Source organism: Lonchura striata, chromosome 13 (genome assembly GCF_046129695.1).
Source record: "Lonchura striata isolate bLonStr1 chromosome 13, bLonStr1.mat, whole genome shotgun sequence".
NCBI classification, from domain to species: Eukaryota; Metazoa; Chordata; class Aves; order Passeriformes; family Estrildidae; genus Lonchura; species Lonchura striata.
The window spans coordinates 7741725-7760382 of NC_134615.1; the positions used below are offsets into that span (position 1 = coordinate 7741725).

The 18658-nt window shown below is 45.9% G+C and overlaps 2 protein-coding genes across 6 annotated transcripts in view; one reads left to right on the forward strand and one right to left on the reverse strand.

Annotated features, from left to right (window-relative positions):
• The window catches only part of ANKRD27 (ankyrin repeat domain 27), a 54494-nt gene extending 44960 nt beyond the window's left edge, over positions 1-9534 (forward strand). For 3 of the 5 annotated variants that reach the window (XM_021540895.2, XM_021540904.2, XM_021540922.3), the window contains 7 exons: positions 1285-1482; positions 2539-2658; positions 3081-3179; positions 3883-3991; positions 5440-5521; positions 6023-6095; positions 7868-9534. In XM_021540895.2, the coding sequence (XP_021396570.2) occupies positions 1285-1482; positions 2539-2658; positions 3081-3179; positions 3883-3991; positions 5440-5521; positions 6023-6095; positions 7868-8137 (951 nt within the window). In that variant the 3' untranslated portion in view covers positions 8138-9534. Of the gene's footprint in view, positions 1-1284; positions 1483-2538; positions 2659-3080; positions 3180-3882; positions 3992-5439; positions 5522-6022; positions 6448-7867 lie in introns of those variants that run through there. The other 2 variants (XM_021540916.2, XM_077786295.1) reach the window with 2 other exon arrangements.
• Positions 9535-10213: 679 nt separating this feature from the next.
• On the reverse strand, positions 10214-15209 carry PDCD5 (programmed cell death 5). The gene is made up of 6 exons (XM_021540949.2): positions 15082-15209; positions 13486-13526; positions 12290-12351; positions 11763-11854; positions 11476-11547; positions 10214-11163 (listed from the first exon to the last, which is right to left on the reverse strand). The coding sequence occupies exons 1-6, from the start codon at positions 15145-15147 to the stop codon at positions 11116-11118; spliced, it is 381 nt and encodes a 126-aa protein (XP_021396624.2). The 5' UTR covers positions 15148-15209; the 3' UTR covers positions 10214-11115.
• Positions 15210-18658: the final 3449 nt, after the last annotated feature.

Genomic DNA, 18658 nt, shown 5'->3' on the forward strand with positions numbered 1-18658 from the left:
CAGTTGCTAAGATTTCCTTCCCCCTAAATTACCACACTGTAAAATAGAACAAGGCTTTACAATGCACTCTTTCTATGGTTTTTTTGGTTTGTTGGTTTTTGGGGGTTTTCTGGGGGTTTTTTTTTTGTTGGTTTTTTTTTTTTTTTTTTGTGTGTGTGTGTATGTGGTTCTGGTTTGGGTTTTTTGTTGTTGTTGTTTTACATAAGGAACAATCCCAGCTTTTTGGAAATGGAAATTCTATAACTTGCCTTCCAGGAGGTGTCTGAAGGGGTACATGACTGGATAAGTCATTGCAAAATAAACCTAAGTACAAATTTTCAGTTTATTGGCTGCTTTGGGGTTAACAGCACTGTGAGATGGTTTAGCTTCTGAATTCCCCACTGCCACCACAGGTTTATTTTGTGCAGGCTTAAAGTGTGCTGTTGTCCTTGAATGCTTCACATTTACACCGTGCTTTCTTCTCTGGTAAGGGGTGTCCCCGTGCCCTCAGGACAGAGATCAGGTGCTAAAGATGCCAGAATCCATAAAGCTCATTTTATTGCTGATGGGGAGGGGAATGGCATCTGCTGTGGCATTTACTTGCCTGCTGAATGAGAAGAAGGAACTTGTTAGTTAATCCTAACCCCTGTGTTAGGCAGGCACACGTGAAAGCACAGGATGAAAGGTTGTGCACCACTGTAAATGTCATGCAGGCACAGTTTGCAAGAGGAGTGACAGAGGATGTTCTGTACAGCTGGGTAAACTGTCCTCCAGTTGCTTTCCTTATCCTGATTCCCCCAGGGAGTCTTCTTTCTGGGCTGCTCTTGGCTTCCAGGTGAATTAAATTAATTTTAGTTTGTATCCTTATTACCCCAAGCTTCATGTAGCAATAAGAGGTGTTTAATGTCTGTCTCAAAGAGCATAAATATCTGTATAAATGAAAGTAACTTATTAACACTGCCTCATATCCAGTATGAGCATCCTAACAGCTATATAAAAACTTTCAGTTTTACTTATGTCTCAACCTGTGCTGCTTTAGCCACTTTTTAATGTCATGAATACTTTGCCTAGGATTGCTCTCCATGAAGTTATCACATTGGAAGAAAAGAGATAACAATAAAATTAATTTACTGTTGAAAAATACCACCAAACTGCTCTGCTTCACTGACTTTTTCTGAAGGCCTCAAATTAGACTCTAGCAGAATTTCTTGTAATGCACATCTGCCCAACTTAGCAGATATTTGGCTATTTCACGAATTAAAAATAAAGCATGATTATAGTTTTATTGTGTGTTTTCCTCACCAGAAGTTTTCCAAGGTCTGTGCCAACGGGCTGGGGGTGAATGTTTCAAACCAGGAGGGCTTCACCCCGCTGCACATGGCTGCTCTGCACGGGCACACTGAGCTGGTGTCGCTGCTGCTGCGCCACGGCGCCGGCGCCAGCGCCGAGAACTCGCAGCTGGCAGCTCCCCTGCACCTGGCCTGCCAGAGGGGACACGCCCAGGTAACCCTGCCCTGCCACAAACCCCGCTGCCCCCTGGCACCCACCCCAACCTGCCTGGGGAAACCAGCAACCCCGAGCAGAGAAAATGAGTTCGGTGGTTCTGGCTTTTGTTTTCGGTGTCTAAAATCCCCAGAGGGAAAGGGGAACTTTGAGCTGAAATCATTTCATAGACACCTTTTCTTTATAAAAGCATATATGACTTATAGAAACATATATGACTTATGTATATAACCATATATGACTTAAAATACTGGTTTAATGCACATGATTCAAAAACCTTCTGTCATATTTCAAATGCTTTAAACATTCCTTGTGCACCTGAATCTTCTGTGTTCATTCCTCTGTACCTTCTCTGGGTTGTGTGTCTTGGTATCTTCAGTAGCGACAGTACTGAATAATTACTGTATTTTCAACTTCTTAATTAGATCATGTGTGGAGTGCAGCTTTGAGGCAGCAGATAACTCATCCCTCACTTTGAGTCAGGGAAGTAAAAGCACTGAAGGAGAAGCATAAGCCTATTGGAAGAGGGTTGTCAATACAGAAGGGAGAGTAAATGAGACAGGAAAATAATAAATATGAAAAAGCAGGGGCAAAAAGATAAATGGAAAGATGCAGAAAAGCAGAAAATTAGGATTTTAAAAATAAGGAGCTGAAAATTTCAGGAGGGGAAAAAAAAGAATTTTGAAAATGATGGGAAGACAAAGCACTAGGAAAGCAAGGAAAACCAAGGCACTAGGGAAGCAAGGAATACAACTCAGAGTTGTAGGTTAATTCATGGGATAGTTGTAGATTAGTTCATGGGGTAATTACAGTATAAAGAACTTCCAAGTATTGTGATGACTTTGGAAAAGGATGCTGCTGCTGTGGTGGTTTTGTTTTGTTAAGTTACTGGTTCTATTTATTTTTCACGCACCTTGAGTTTTATTTTCTGGCCTTTTTTGTAGTTGCTTAATTTTTCTTTTTTAAAAGTGGGTGTTAAAGTATGAAAATTAGTGTCATACTCAATAACTCAGTACTCCTACTCAGTAAGAGTAAAGCTGTTACTTCTTTCAATAGGTGGTAAAGTGTCTGATGGATTACAATGCTAAACTAAATAAAAAGGATGTATATGGAAATACTCCCTTAATTTATGCATGCTTGAATGGTCACTATGAGACTGCTGCCCTGTTGTTGCAGGTAAGATCACTGAAGACAGTGTTTTGCTGGTATTTCTTATGTGATATCTGTATTTATCCAGTACTCAGGATCAGTATTTTTAGTTAAGCATTTCTCTGTCAAAAATACTTGGGGAAAGAAATAGGAGTTTTTCTAAATTTATTCCTTTCAATCCCATCCCTTCACAGATGTTAATTGGATAAATATTACCTTGCTATTGTACAGGTAGCTGTTTTTATGGAACTTTTATGTGTCAGGTGCAGGTTTTCTTGCCTGGGATTCTATCACATAGGGTTGGGGGTTTCTCTAAAGCTTGGAATATGTAACAGATACGTGCGAAACCGAAATGAGCTGATCCCTGAAGCTGTGGCAATGAGATGGGGCGGGAACGTGGCCGGGTGGGTTCTTGTGGCTCCTTGCTCACGGCGGTTTCCTCCGTGCAGCGCGGAGCCTCCGCCAACCCCTCGGACGGCGCGGGCAGCGCGGCGCTGCTGCGGCACGGAGCCCTGCGGGACCGGGGCGCGGCCGACTGCGCCCAGCCCGTGAGTGCTGCCTCTCTGGAATGAGTTATCCTAGGCTAAAAGGATGAGTCTAGGAAGAGTGGGAGCACAGAGCTAAATAAAATTAATGTTAAAGTCTCTGTAGTGGCAGAGAGAGCAGAAGCAATGTTGGATGTAGGCAAATGAACACGTTGCACTGGTCACTTGCACTGGTAGCAACGTTCCTTGTCTCACCCACCATCTTCTGCCCTGCAGGCCTTTTGATTCCTTTTATCTTGCAATAGATCGCTCTGACCTTCCTCTTTATTAATAGCAATAACATTATATGTAATACTAAATGATACAGAATTATTTCACTCTTTAAAGGATTTGACACATAACTCCTATCTTAATGTGCTTAAATGGCCTCTGAGATGTAGCTTAATGACCACAAAACTCTGTACTGAATCAATTTTGGTATGGATGTTACCATTTGAACTGAAATTGGCTTACCCATAAGTAATACAGCTTAAAATAAGAGATCACAACTCCAACACTTTACTCACTGCTTTAAAGTGTATTTTGTGGAACATTGATTTTGTCCCTACTCAGAATTATAGAATTTCAAGTTTGTTTTTATGAATTATTTTATATGTGTTGTATTGATTCATACAAGCATTATTAGCATACTCTGCACAGACTGAATACTAAATTGTACTGTTGTTTTTCTTTAATAATGGTGAAAATGGAAACTCTTAAAATCAAGAATTCAAACATCATGAATTTGCTGGAAGCAGCACCAAGCTGTGTCCCCACATCAGCAGAGGGAGAGAAGGAGAGTGAGCAGCACATTACTGGCAAGATAAGGAAAAAAGGTACCTGTGATATTTCCATTGGTATGAATAAAAAGGGATTTAGGAATTAATGGGTGATTGTATAAAGCATTTTATGTAATTGCTATACATATAATAATAGAACAGTCAATTGTTTTACATATTTATGATAGCTAACACCTAAAATACTGTAACTAAATGCAGCAGACTTTGTATTCTACTCATGCCACTGCTTCAAACTTAGTTTTCACCTACTTTGGGGTACATGTATAAGTTTTACCTACAAAACCATTTAAAGGTAAAAACACACTACATTTGAGATTATATAATTAGCCATGTAGGAACTGTGCATTTCAGTGAAAAGCAAAACAGATTTAAATGACTTTTGGGTGTCATTTATACTGCCCTAAAACAGGTCAGGGAGTGACTCTTTGTTAGTTACTGTCTCTCATGTTTTGGGACAGAAATGAGAGCTACAGAGGTGACTGTGAACCTTCCAGCACAGCTTGCAGAGGACTTTGAGCAAGTGGCAGGAGGTGGCACAGTGTGGCCACAAGGTGCAGTGCCAGCACAGCTGGGCTGCGGCAGGGCCCCAGTGCCTGGGGAAGGATGAGTAACCATCCTTTTAATACCTTTTATCTTGCAGTGCTAACTCTGACATTCCCCTTTTTAATAGCAATAACATTATGTGTTATATTCAATGATGCAAAGTTATTTCACTCCTTAAAGGATTTGACACATGGCCCTATCTTAATGTGCCTAAGCAACCCCTGAGATGGAGCTTAAGGACCACAGATTCCTCCTCACCTCTCACCCCCAGCTTCTGATCTGCCTTATCCACTGCTTCCATTATGCTGGCTCAGAAGTTTATCAGGTGAATTTTCAAGTTCACTACCCTGGGGATGTAAGAAAAGCTGTGTCCCCTGCAAAGGACACGATGCCACCAGGACTGTAGAAAGAAAACAGGGAGGCTGCAAAGCAGGAATCAGAGAAGATGAGGAGCAGGAGTGCCCATTTCAGCATCCATGAGTTTTCAAAGTAACTCTTGCTTCCTTCTCTCAGAAAGATTGCAAATGTCTGGTTAATAGGAAATCACAATTAATCACAGTGTGCTGACATCTAAAATTGAGAATAGTTATTTCAAATATTTTGAATAGTTCTAAAAGAGCAATAGAAGATATGAGTGAGTAATACTAATGAATATGTGGTTTAGCATCTCTGTTTAAATTCAGGTTGGTAAAAACTGGAATTCGGGGCCTCAAAGTCCAGAATTACAGTCTTTTCAGAAGCTTGGCCAGTTGTAATAATCTGAGAAAGAATGGCTACTTCTGCAACTTAAAAGTTTTAAAATTTCAAAAGACAAATCACCACTCTAATTCAAGTTTAGCACTGTTACAATTTTACGTTCAATTTAAAATCACAACTGTGTTTTTTAATTCCTAAGTGACACCCAGTTATAATTTTAGCTGCCTGTTCTTTTAAACCCCCAGTGCACCCTAAGCCCTGTGAGGAAGCCGATGATCCCATAAGCAGACAACTTCAACTGGTCGAATCAATTAACAGATTTAACAAGTAAGCAGAGAAGCCTGCTCAGAGTGTGTTTGTTGTTTCCCATAAGCAAAAGGTGAAGTGCAGCTGCTAACGAAGTCCCAAAATGGGTCCGGGGTGGTTACCCATGACATGGTGATGTGCCAGTGGATGTTAATCCTGCAGGGCTGGCATTGTCACATCCCCAGGCAGATATTCTGGGCATGACAAGCTCACTGGGGTGGTGAGGGAGGGAAAATGTATCTAAAACTGGGATTGCACTAATACTTGTGTACCATTAGTTAAGCATATTGTAGTGGTGTTCACTCATTGCTTGGGTTTTGCTCAATATATTTTTAAGCCCTAATATATATTCCATAGTAAAATACAGGGAATACAAATAGGCTGTAATTCTGGGAAGGTGTTGTCAGGGAGATGCCTGTCTCTGGTGAGACAGTTCCACCTTGTGGAGCTTCTGAGAGAGAGTCCTTTATAAAAGGCTTATGTGAAGACATTTTAATTTGATTTCTTTAAAATCTTTTTCAGAGAAAAACACTTACGGAGAACAATAACAAGAGATAAAAGTGTCCCTAATTTTGACTGTCACTTACTGCACCAGGTAAGTGGAAACACTTGCTCAGACTATTCTTATATTACAGCAGTTATGTTTGTTGCTCTGCTATTATGCTGGGTACATGTTAGAGAAAATTTACTAGTGATGGTAATTGAATCACACAAGTTCTGACCTGTTTGCCAAATTGCTCATTTCATCATTGTTCAAACTTCAGTGGTGTTTCTATGACACCTCTTGAACACTTCATTCTTTTCAATTTCTTAAGTGTCTTACTGCAGGCTGAAGAGAAACTTGTCTTGTTTTCTGTGTCCTGTCCAGCAAAACCTAGAACTGAAAAACTCTGCAGCTTCTTGGAGCTATAGCTTGCTTTGGCAAGGGAGACATTTTTCAGTAGGTTGAAATTAGAGTTTGCTTTAAGTCTGCTTGTAAGAGGAGGCTGTTTGCAAGAGTGACAGCAAACTGCATGTTGCACTGTCAGCTGTGACACAGATATATGTAATAGATTCACCTCTGCTAGGGGTGCAGTGACACCCACCCACACCAGCTGCTAGATGCTGCCTTCCCCAGAGCTTGTGCTCATTCTGCCTCCTTTACACTGGCTTTGACTCTCTTTGCATCTTCTGCTGGGCCATTTCAGAGCACTGAATCAAGAGAAAAATGATCTGTCCAAAACAAAACAGTTTGTACCAGGTTAGTCCAGCAGCTGACCATCTGACACAGCTTTGGAAATGCAGACTCTGCAGCTCATATCCTTCTGGAAAATGAGATACTCTTCCTTTTTCTACAGCCCTTAGAAGACTATTTGCCAAAAGCCTTGAGAATATTAATTCTATAAAGCTGTAATATTTTAATAATTCTTTCTAAATGATCATATTCCACTATATAACTTGGGATTTACATTTTATAACTGTGGCTCACAGAAGGCAGTATGTCATTTCAGTACACAGGTGTCAGAAAACTAGTATGTGACACTGATACAGAGCACTCCAGCCCTGTTCTGTGGTTGTGAGTTCATACAGCTGTGGCTGAACTAATTCATGAGTCCATACAGCTCTGAATTGTTAGTGGATTTAAATGTGGATTTAAATAACCTCTGTCTGCAGCTTTTTAGAGATTATTACCATTATTTCAGTAAAAAAGCTACTTTCTCCTTTCATTCTTGTCTTAGATCTGTCATTATCATGCTTGCATTATCTTTATTTCTTCTGGTTATTTTAACATTTGCAGAGTGGCCAGTAATCCAGGCCAGGCACCCACTCTGTACAGAAGAAACAGGAGCAGGTGTAGAAATGGAAGATACGAATATTTGGAACAACGAGAAAGAGGAACTAAGGGGTGGGGAGGGTGGGTGTCTCTTCCCTGACAGGTGACCTCTGGAAGCAGGGAAAACTGCCTTTGCCTTCAGCAGTCCCCGGGTGACCCTGTCTGTTACTACTTCCACTTTTCTTAATAGTAAAAGAAATGGCTGTTAATTTCAAGTGCATTGAGACTTGCACTACAAATGGTATTTAGAACTAGAGTTGGGATGCTGCTGGGATAGTGAGGTGAAGATAAGTTTTGGAATGTCTGTTGTTCTCAGGTCTGGTACTGATGTGTGTGTAGCCTGGGGCAGGCTGGCTTCTTGTTTTCTCGTTGTAGCCCAAATATAATTACTCTCTTACAAAGTATGCTATTTTAAATCTTGACTGTGTTCTCAGTGTCATGAAATTAATGTGATAATAATGTTCAAGAAATAATATATTAATTTTCCTTCTTAATGAAGAGATATATAATATAATAGATAATGCTTTTAACGTACCATGTCTCTCCCCTCACAGATGGCTATTAAAAGCTTTGATAAAAGCAAACTCAAATCGGTTGGAACGCTGGAGCAGAGCACAGGTGAGGTGGCTGGCTGGGGGTGCAGCGGCGAGTTTGTGGAAGATGATGCTGGCACGGCAGCTCCTCAGAGGAGCACGCTGACGCAGCGCAGACACATGGTCGCGGTGCCGCTGCCAGCGCAGGGCAGCGAGGGAGGCTCCGGCAGCCCGGCCGGGCCCGGCGCGCCGCGCTCCCGCGACTGGCACGGGGCAGGCTCGGATCTCTGAAGGGAAGCGCGGCCCGGAAGGCCGAGGCTGAGGTCGGTGCTGTGAATTTCAGCAGCCCTTGCTGCGCTCAGATGTCACACACCCAGTTCAGGGCAGACACAGGCTCTGTAGCACAGCTGGAATGTTCTGGCACCCTGGGGCCCGACTCCTCTGTTCATGCAGGAGGTGACCACACAGCCAGATCATTACTGATCTCACTAACAGGGACGTAAGGGAGATGAAGACAGCAAAATTACTTTCCTATTCTATTCAGCACTTATTAAAAAGTTCTATGTAACAGTAAACCAAATGAAACCCTGTATTGTATTTTTCAGCCACCCACTTTGTTTTAAAAGTCTTTGAATAATTTTTGCGTTTTCAGTTTTTATCACTACATTGAGAATTAAATATAAATATATTTATATATATAAAAAGATATATTGGATAACAAGGTATTTATTGCCAGAGGTAATTGAAATGTCTCTATTTTTATTGTAATGTTACAAACCATTATAGTATATATTTCTGTATAGTTCAGTAGCTGGACAAACAATAGTCCGTAACATCTGCATTACTAATGTGAAGGGATGCAATCTAATATCTCAGCAATGCTCCCCTGTACCGGAGCTGCAACATCAAGTTCTTTCAGGGGAGCCAAGATACTGGGGAAAAAGTGGGGAGCCCTTGACAAAACTAAACTTTGGACTTGCTGTTCACAGCCTAATAAAAAAGCAGAAGCAAGCACAAGGTGCTTGCTTGTGTTTTATTGTAGCATGCATCTGAGTTGCTTTTTCCTTCCTCTAAAGGAAGTAATGCAAAAATGCACAAGTATTCATGATTCTGATCCTGGGCAACATCCACAGACAGAACAGCTTCAGAGCCTGCTCTGGACTATTAAAAAGGTGAAATTTCCACTATGAAAGGTACTTCTCACGTCAGTGAGCGCTGGCTGGAATAGGCCAAATCTTGCCCCATTCCCAGGGGTGATCACTGAAGAACTGAAAGCTCACAGGGAACTACCAAGTGGCTGCTTAGTTTGGAAGTTCATTTTCTACTGTTTGGTTATGGGAGGACAAACTGTAAATAGCACAAGCCAGGTTTTTCACTGCAGAATCTTTTTATTCTTGGCTCATCACATCCAGCTTGCATTTTATTTCATGAACTATTTGTATAGATAATTATCTTTCTTTTAACTGTGGTATTAGTAAACTACCTGGCAAAATACAAAGCTGCAAGATAAGCATGCTGGGTTTTTCAGATAACTTTTTAATCTAAGAAGTAAAATGTCAAGTGGCATTTGGATTTGAGGGTAATGTGTTTATTTTTCTAATAATTTATGAGTTAATCTGATTTTCTGATGTGCCTTGGATTTGTGCCAAATGATGGAAAGAAAAAACGAGTAAAAGAACTCTTGAACATGCTGTTTTCTTTAAGTGCTTTTGTCCAAGCATTGAGTCTATTACAGATTTTCTTGTCTCGTAGGCATTTGGAGACTTTACCTTGTGTTTACTCTTGGACTTTCCTTCTTCCTACATTTACAGATAACTTTATTAGGTTGTGTGGTTTTAGATTTATACACAGAGGTGTATAAAACAGAACTGTTAATGAAACTGAGCATCTTTACATAACCTCCTTTTCTAGCTCTACATTCACATTATAAATAAAAGGATGTTCAGTTACTACAAGTCAAAAGACACAAAAGAGGTAAAACAGGTTTTTTCTTCTTGTGATACTATAAAAATGACTCAAAGTAATTGGTCTTTACCTGTAGCAAGAATAATCCAGATATCAAGATCTGATTTCCAAATTACAGTGAGAATTCTGCTTGTGTTTTATTGTAGCATGCATTTAACTAAATTATTCTTAAGATTTTTTCAACCATATAGATAAGAAAAGTCAGTTCACCAAACTTTGGCTTCAAACTCGGTAAGGGTGGTAAATCTGAAGAAATTTGGCACACTCAGTGTATCACTAAAGCTAAGGCATCCTAATTACAAACACAGAGAAGCAAAATGCACAGTCTAAACCAAAGGAAACAAAAATAACAACTGTTTAATATTTTTACCTATATTCAGACAAGATGAAAAACACACCCACTGCTGCTCACTTAAGTTTATTCTGTTCCAAAAAACACTGCAGTTGGAATCATACACAATCCTGTTAAATTATGTCAGATAAGGGGGTTGTGGTGGGAGAATTTATCAGCACATTACAGTATTTATCCTACTGATTTCCATAACCATATTCTTGAATAAAGGTACAGCACAAGTTCAGTTTTACTTTATGCATGCAGGAGTTGCAGAGTTTAGGAAAATGGTCTTTTTCTTCCAGGTAAGAAACACTCCAGCCATTGGATAAAAGTGGAGGTAGTTGTAAGAATACACAATGCCAAGTGTCTGAACAGTGCTGTGTATGACACAGTTAACTTGCTTTGTTTGAAAGCCCAGGAACTCATAGGGGAACAGTTCAGCTGTTTGCTGGTAACATTTCTTTACACAGACTGCCTGATAGGAATCCCCTGATCCAAACTCTATTTAGATACCTTAATTTTTAAATTTCCGGTAAGGACTTGAGAGCCAGTGACTGGCTGGACAGGCATCCTTCAGGGGCTCAGGGAATCTCCTTTCTAACACTTCTGTGACAGTCTGGACAGACTATAATTCTGAGTGGCTGTTCCCTGTCTCACTTGGCTCCTGTGCTTGCTGTCTCCAATAACAGCAAGTGAAGTGTGTGCAGTGGCTGAAAGCAGAGCTTACAATGAGGAAAGGGCAACAAAACATTCATGCTAATGAAGCCACGGGGAACCCCACACTGCTCAGGCCTTATACTACAAAACTTTTAAGTTATAAAATCCCCCTTCTCAGATTTATTTTACAAGTTATTTGTTGGCCTTATTATAATAATACAAAAAAGTCAAGAAGCGTAAACATTTTCAGATCTTGCATTCTGCCTGCTAACAGCATTTTTCCAGGCTATTGTTTGGCAGCCTTACAGTAGTATTAATAATCATCCTCTTCATCCGAATCCAATACTTTCCTTCTGTTGAACTAAAATGAAATACATAAAGTGAAAGTTGAAGGGTCATGTAAATGCAGGATGGCACAAGCCTTTCCCAGTCCATGCCCGTGGCAGTGAAGGCACTGCCTGGGCAGAACACCCGCCCCAGGCCCTGTCAGTGCACAGACAGGGCTGGGCCAGGCTGCCCCACACCACGCTGGCCCCAGGAGCTGTGCAGGGCTGCTCTGATGGAACCCCAGCACTCAGCAGGGCAAGGACAAAGTTCCAGCCTGAACTGGTCCCACACGTGCAATTCTGCTGCTCTGCCTCATACAACATTACATCTAGGAAAGAAAACTCACCTTCACTGTTGTTTTCTTTTCTGTTTGCTGACTCACTTTTTCAAGAATTTCTATCAAACCTTGTTCTGATACCTAGCAGAGTCAAACAAAGTGTGGATTAATACACTCTGAAAGATGCTTAGTATCAAACAACTGCATCACAATTTCCTTTTTTACAAAAGGGTTTTGATGGAATTTAGGAGCTATTTACAGCTAATTTAACTTGCATCTATTATAAACATCTTTTTTTAGAGTGAATTGGGTTTAGAAATAAATATAGGTGAGAAAGAATTAGGAAATATACGAACCTTTCCAGCTAGCTGTCCAAATCTTGCCATCTGTATAAGATAATTCTCTACTGCTTTTGCTTTGTCTGGCTTCACAAGTGCTAAATTGCTTACTGCAACAAAAACAGGCTCTGTTCATTTGTGTTTAGAACATTCTGCAATACCCTCACTAGTAACAAAAAAGTGAGAAGTGTCCCTAGGGAACAATCTTATTCATGCCAGGGTCATGAAATAAATTGAAAAAGGCATTTTCATTTATGCCAGGTACAAGACAGTTATATTTCTTACTTTTAAATATTTGCTTCCGATTAAACAACTTTGACTATCCATATAACTCCTTCTACTAATTAAAATAGAATCCAAAACATTAACATAATTCAGATACTCATTAGCTTCTCCCTTCTAATCACTGATATTGCCAGCTGAAAAGCTGCAAGTTTTATCTTCTCAGCAACAACAGTACTTTTCTAGTATGGCCTCTGTACAACACACTTTTGAGGAGTCTCTTAGATGAGTATTTTTTATTAGGAAGTTACTTGGATACTCACATCTTGCACGAGCTGCTTGATCAAGAACTTGAGCTAAAATAGTATTTCTTATCTCTGCTTCCCTGTAAGGAAAAGTGAACCACGCATTAAAAGTGGGATTTCAAGCACCTAAAATAACATGCACAGAACAGCAAACTATGGAAGACTTTTGATTTGTGTAAGTGGCTTCTTGAGGTCACTTCAAACCTTACATTTACATTTACAGCATTTCCTGTCCTGCGAATGTCCATTTCCCATTGCTGAAGTTACGTAGCTGGCAACATCTTCCAAGAAATCAAGGTGGTGTTTCATACCTACACCTTCTCACTTCTCATAATTACATTTTAGGAGAAAAAAGCTATGCTACCGTTTAGAGCCTACACTTATCCATGTGGAATTCACCCCAAGGCAGTATGGTAGAGCAGGCACAAGGAAATGTCCATGCAATTCCAAAAAGCAAACCAAAGCTCATTTATGTATTTAGAACTTTTCACTAAGTCTCCATGTGTTTAAAATATTTGATATAAGTATCTGCAAAACTGGACCTTTAGTTTATGAAACTTCTGTTGATACAGAATTGGACTGTGCAAAGTCAGCTCTTCAAACACTTGTTTACAATTTTCCAAATTAGCACAAATACTGAACACTGCTCCCCCAACTGAGCTTCGACAACAATAATGTTGCATCAACTTTTTAACTGGAATAGGTCTCCCAGAAAAATCAAATCAACTGGGAAAGGCTCTTCCCACTGCAATAACAGCCAAATCCAACCCAAAAGTACCGGTTTGGGAGGAGTTCTGCCAGCATTCAAGACTTGGATCATAAACTCCTAGCATCCCCAAGGAGCCAAGGATTCTGTGACAGTGGGAGGGACGATGCTTCCCCAGAGCACCCGACTGTATCACTGCAGCTCTCGAGGTTACTGAACTCAGACAAATCCCCAGGGAAAATCAGCTGCTGCTGCTTTCTCCTCATGCCCTCCCACCCGGCAGGGCTCAGGCAGTATGGTCATGGCAAGGAAGCCACACCCGCATCCAATCTTTGATCCATTTCCATCCCTTTGTTGGTGGTTTTCCCAGCAACAAAACAAATGTGGGGCAACATTCTAAAGAAATTAAATATTAAAAAAAAAACACAAAAAAAACCAAAAAAACAAAAAGAGTAAATGGTTAAAAATTATTAGATGCAAGGCCAAAATTCAATAGTCTCATTTATACCTCTGCTTTGCTTCCTGTTGCGACGGATCAGCGGAAGGATCCTGAAGAAGGAAACCAGAGCAAATATCACAATCCAGAATCATTCAACACAGGACAGAAAGTTAAAATATTCCAGCAGCATTGATGGAAGATAAACCTGCCTGCTAAACCTGCCTGCCCATGGATGAGGTCCTGGAAATGGGAATCTGCTGCCCTAGCAATAAATGTGCCGCCCTCTGCTCTCACAGCGCAGCCATGCCAACAGTGGGTGAGCTGCTCCTGGTCCATCCACAGATTCCTGTGGCTGGGGGCAGGAAGAGGCCTTCTCCTTAGGTCTAGGATAATGGGCTTCTCCAAAGCCCAGAAAACTGACAAAGCATTATAAATCCATTTGAGCAAGTTAAAGATGAGTGAAATGAAATGTAACACATTCTCAGCATGGCAGCTGAAATCCCAGAATCATGGAATAATCTGAGCTGGAAGGAACCCACAGGGATCATCAAGTCTAAGTCGTGAAACCAATGAAAAGTTAATAAGGGATGTTCTACAAGAGTTAAGTGCATTAAACACTAATACATATGAAAAACAAAAGGGCGCGAAGTTCCAAGTCACTATTACTGGTGACTATTCAGAAACAAGTAACAAAACCCCAAAATAACCTTGAACTTTATATGGAATCAACATCTCAGATTTTACAGGTAACAATTAAAGGTGTGAAAGCAGAATGGAAAACCAGAGACAGGAGATACTGCTGGCTGGAGGTAGGTTAGATCCTTCACAGGAACAACAAAACTGATACTTCATATAAATCCACATATGGACTGTGTCAGAGGATGGTGTCCAGCTCTTTTTAGTGGTGCCCAGTGCACGACAAGGAGCAATGGCCATAAACTAAAACACGAGTTTCACCTCAACATGGGGAAGAACTTCTTTCCACGGAGGGTGGCAGAGCACTGGAGCAGCTGCCCAGGGAGGGAGTGGTCTCCGTCTCTGGAGACATTCCAAACCCACCTGCATACCTCCTGTGTCAGCCGCTCCAGGTCACCCTGCCCTGGAAAGAAGCTCGACTGGATAATTTCCTGAAGTTCCTTCCAGCCCTAACAATTCTGAAATTCTGAATTCTAACATTTCAGCTCTGAAAACTAGGATGGCTGGAAAGGCGAGGAAGGCAATCCATGGAATAGTGATCGCTCGGGGCAGGAACGCTCGTGTGCCGAACGTCCCAGGGCAGGAGCGGAGGGAGGCGGCGGCGGGGCCGGGGCTGCGCTCGGCGCTGTTCGCAGGCAAAGGCCCGGCACGGCCGGGCTTCTTCCCGCTTTCCCCCGGTCTCGGTCGCACACACTCCAATCCTCTTCCCCTCCAGGCCCCGAGCGGCGCCGAAAGCGCTTCGGGCGGAGGGTCGGCCGCTGCCTCAGCCCGTGCTCGGCCCCGATGCCCCCGTCCCTCACCCCGTGCTCGGCCCCGATGCCCCCGTCCCTCAGCCCGTGCCCGGCCCCGATGCCCCGTCCCTCACCCCGTGCTCGGCCCTGATCTCGCCCCCGTCCCTCAGCCCGTGCTCGGCCCTGATCTCGCCCCCGTCCCTCAGCCCGTGCCCGGCCCCGATGCCCCGTCCCTCACCCCGTGCTCGGCCCTGATCTCGCCCAGCCGCCGCTGCCGCAGCGCCTCCAGCTCCTCGTCCGCCATGGCTGAGTCCGCCCGCGCCAGGCGCTGCCAATCCACCGCCGAGCTCTGCCCCGCCCCTCCGCGCCGCGCCAGGCGAGGTCAATCCACCGCCGATGCCCCCGCCCCCCGAGCAGGGCAGGGTCAGCGGAGCAGGGGGCGCCTGGACGTGTGTCCAGAGAGGGGGATCCACACCCCTCTGGCAGCTCTGCCACCCCAGTGCAAAGAATATCTTCCGCATATCGATGTGGAATCTGTGTTTCAGATCACGGCTATAGCTTCTCGCCCTCTCGCTAGGCACCGCTGAACAGTCTGGCACCGTCCTCTGGAGACTCTGGTATGGGCTGATGAGATCCCTCTCACTCTTCTCCAAACGCAAATCTCACAGTCCCTCTCCATCACAGAGATGCTCCAGAACCCTCCTCATCTTTGTGGTGTCTGCTGGACCCTCTCCAGCAGCTCCTTGTCTTTCCTGAGCTGCCCCTCTTTTGGGAGCTGCCGGCGTGAGGAGCGGGGGACGGTGCGAGCCCGGAGCGCGCTGTGTGTGAGAGCAGAGCGGGACAGGACCGGAGCGCGCTGTGTGTGAGAGCACGGCGGGACCGGCCCGGAGCGCGCTGTGTGTGAGAGCAGAGCGGGACAGGACCGGAGCGCGCTGTGTGTGAGGGCACAGCGGGACAGGACCGGCCCGGAGCGCGCTGTGTGTGAGAGCACAGCGGGACAGGACCGGCCCGGAGCGCGCTGTGTGTGAGGGCACAGCGGGACAGGACCGGCCCGGAGCGCGCTGTGTGTGAGGGCAGAGCGGGACAGGACCGGCCCGGAGCGCGCTGTGTGTGAGGGCAGAGCGGGACCGGCCCGGAGCGCGCTGTGTGTGAGGGCACAGCGGGACCGGCCCGGAGCGCGCTGTGTGTGAGAGCACAGCGGGACCGGCCCGGAGCGCGCTGTGGGTGAGGGCACAGCGGGACAGGACCGGAGCGCGCTGTGTGTGAGAGCAGAGCGGGACAGGACCGGCCCGGAGCGCGCTGTGTGTGAGGGCACAGCGGGACAGGACCGGCCCGGAGCGCGCTGTGGGTGAGGGCACAGCGGGACAGGACCGGCCCGGAGCGCGCTGTGGGTGAGGGCACAGCGGGACCGGTCCGGAGCGCGCTGTGTGTGAGAGCAGAGCGGGACCGGCCCGGAGCGCGCTGTGTGTGAGAGCAGAGCGGGACCGGCCCGGAGCGCGCTGTGTGTGAGAGCAGAGCGGGACCGGCCCGGAGCGCGCTGTGTGTGAGGGCAGAGCGGGACGGGACCGGTCCGGAGCGCGCTGTGTGTGAGAGCACAGCGGGACCGGCCCGGAGCGCGCTGTGTGTGAGAGCAGAGCGGGACCGGCCCGGAGCGCGCTGTGTGTGAGAGCAGAGCGGGACCGGCCCGGAGCGCGCTGTGTGTGAGGGCAGAGCGGGACGGGACCGGCCCGGAGCGCGCTGTGCGTGAGAGCAGAGCGGGACCGGCCCGGAGCGCGCTGTGTGTGAGAGCAGAGCGGGACAGGACCGGCCCGGAGCGTGCTGTGTGTGAGAGCAGAGCGGGACCGGCCCGGAGCGCGCTGTGTGTGAGAGCAGAGCGGGACCGGCCCGGAGCGCGCTGTGTGTGAGGGCACGGCGGGACCGGCCCGGAGCGCGCTGTGTGTGAGAGCACAGCGGGACGGGACCGGCCCGGAGCGCGCTGTGTGTGAGAGCACAGCGGGACGGGACCGGCCCGGAGCGCGCTGTGTGTGAGAGCAGAGCGGGACCGGCCCGGAGCGCGCTGTGTGTGAGAGCACAGCGGGACAGGACCGGAGCGCGCTGTGTGTGAGAGCACAGCGGGACCGGCCCGGAGCGCGCTGTGTGTGAGGGCACAGCGGGACCGGCCCGGAGCGCGCTGTGCGTGAGAGCACAGCGGGACCGGCCCGGAGCGCGCTGTGCGTGAGAGCAGAGCGGGACCGGCCCGGAGCGCGCTGTGCGTGAGAGCAGAGCGGGACAGGACCGGCCCGGAGCGCGCTGTGTGTGAGAGCAGAGCGGGACCGGCCCGGAGCGCGCTGTGTGTGAGAGCACAGCGGGACGGGACCGGCCCGGAGCGCGCTGTGTGTGAGAGCAGAGCGGGACAGGACCGGAGCGCGCTGTGTGTGAGAGCAGAGCGGGACAGGACCGGCCCGGAGCGCGCTGTGTGTGAGGGCACAGCGGGACCGGCCCGGAGCGCGCTGTGTGTGAGGGCACAGCGGGACAGGACCGGAGCGCGCTGTGCGTGAGAGCAGAGCGGGACAGGACCGGAGCGCGCTGTGTGTGAGAGCAGAGCGGGACAGGACCGGCCCGGAGCGCGCTGTGTGTGAGAGCACAGCGAGACCGGCCCGGAGCGCGGTGTGTGTGAGGGCACGGGATGGTGCCAGTCACTGCTACAAATGTCACCATGGACTGGTGACCTGGGCTCTGTGTCTGCCACGGGCCCTCCGATTTCCTCGAAAAAGCAGCCCTGGAGACGCGATTCGGTGATCATCCCACGGGAGCAGCAGGGAGCGGCACCGCCCTCAGGTCTGCTCTGCTTCTGGGGCTCCCCAAAAGTGCCTACCTGTGCTGGGTGCCCTGCTTCCGCACTTCAGTGCACAGTCCGCGATGGGGACTAAAAGACATACTGACCTTCAGCCACGGCCCTGTCGCTGAAATCAACGAGAAAAAAAACCCACTCTCCCCCAAAAAATTGACAAAGGTAACGGCCTTCATCAGACTGGCTACAAAGACACTGTAATAGCGTCAAAATAGCAATACAGGTGTTACTGGCACTCTCACTTAATAGCTTCAATCACGTTAAAAATCTAACTTTCAAACCTCCAATTTCAGTGTTGGTCACTCATAGTCTTATTACAGTCTATAGGTTTCCCACTGGTACTTTAAGATTTAATTTAACTGAAGAACCAACCCCAAAAGCTGCTCTGCCAGGACGAATAAGCCACAGCACCCTTAAAACAGGGATAATAAAGATGTGTTCACCAAATATTTCTGGTCTAGTTTTAAACAGTAACAAAATGTGTCAAGTGCTTGTTCATTTAACAACCGTTGCAGCAAATGCAGACAAAATTAGTTCAGTTAATTCTCTTTGGATCTTTCCATGTTGCACCCTACAGATGGATCACAGGAGCCCATCCGTCCTGCCTGAAAACTTCGCAACTCCTGAGAAGTATGTTCAGACCGATTGAAAATCAGGGCTATTTCGGGATTACGTTTTTAGTGGTTCAGAAGGCAGGATTTGGTTTGTCCTTCCCCGTGGGCAGCAGAGGGAGCCCTCGTTCTACACAACGGCATTCGGTGCTCATCATGGTTAAACAAGAAAATAAAACAAAAAATTGTTTGGGTTTTTTGGAGGTGTTTTGTTAATTTGTTTTTTTTTGTTTTGTTTTTGGTTTTATTTTTGTTTTTGTTTTTTTGCCGCGCAGTATGTTCTCCCAGATGAAGCTTTAATCTATATCGTACATCTCTGCTGCTGTAAATTCATGCTCCATTATACCACCATATGCTTGGCTTCGCTCAGAGAA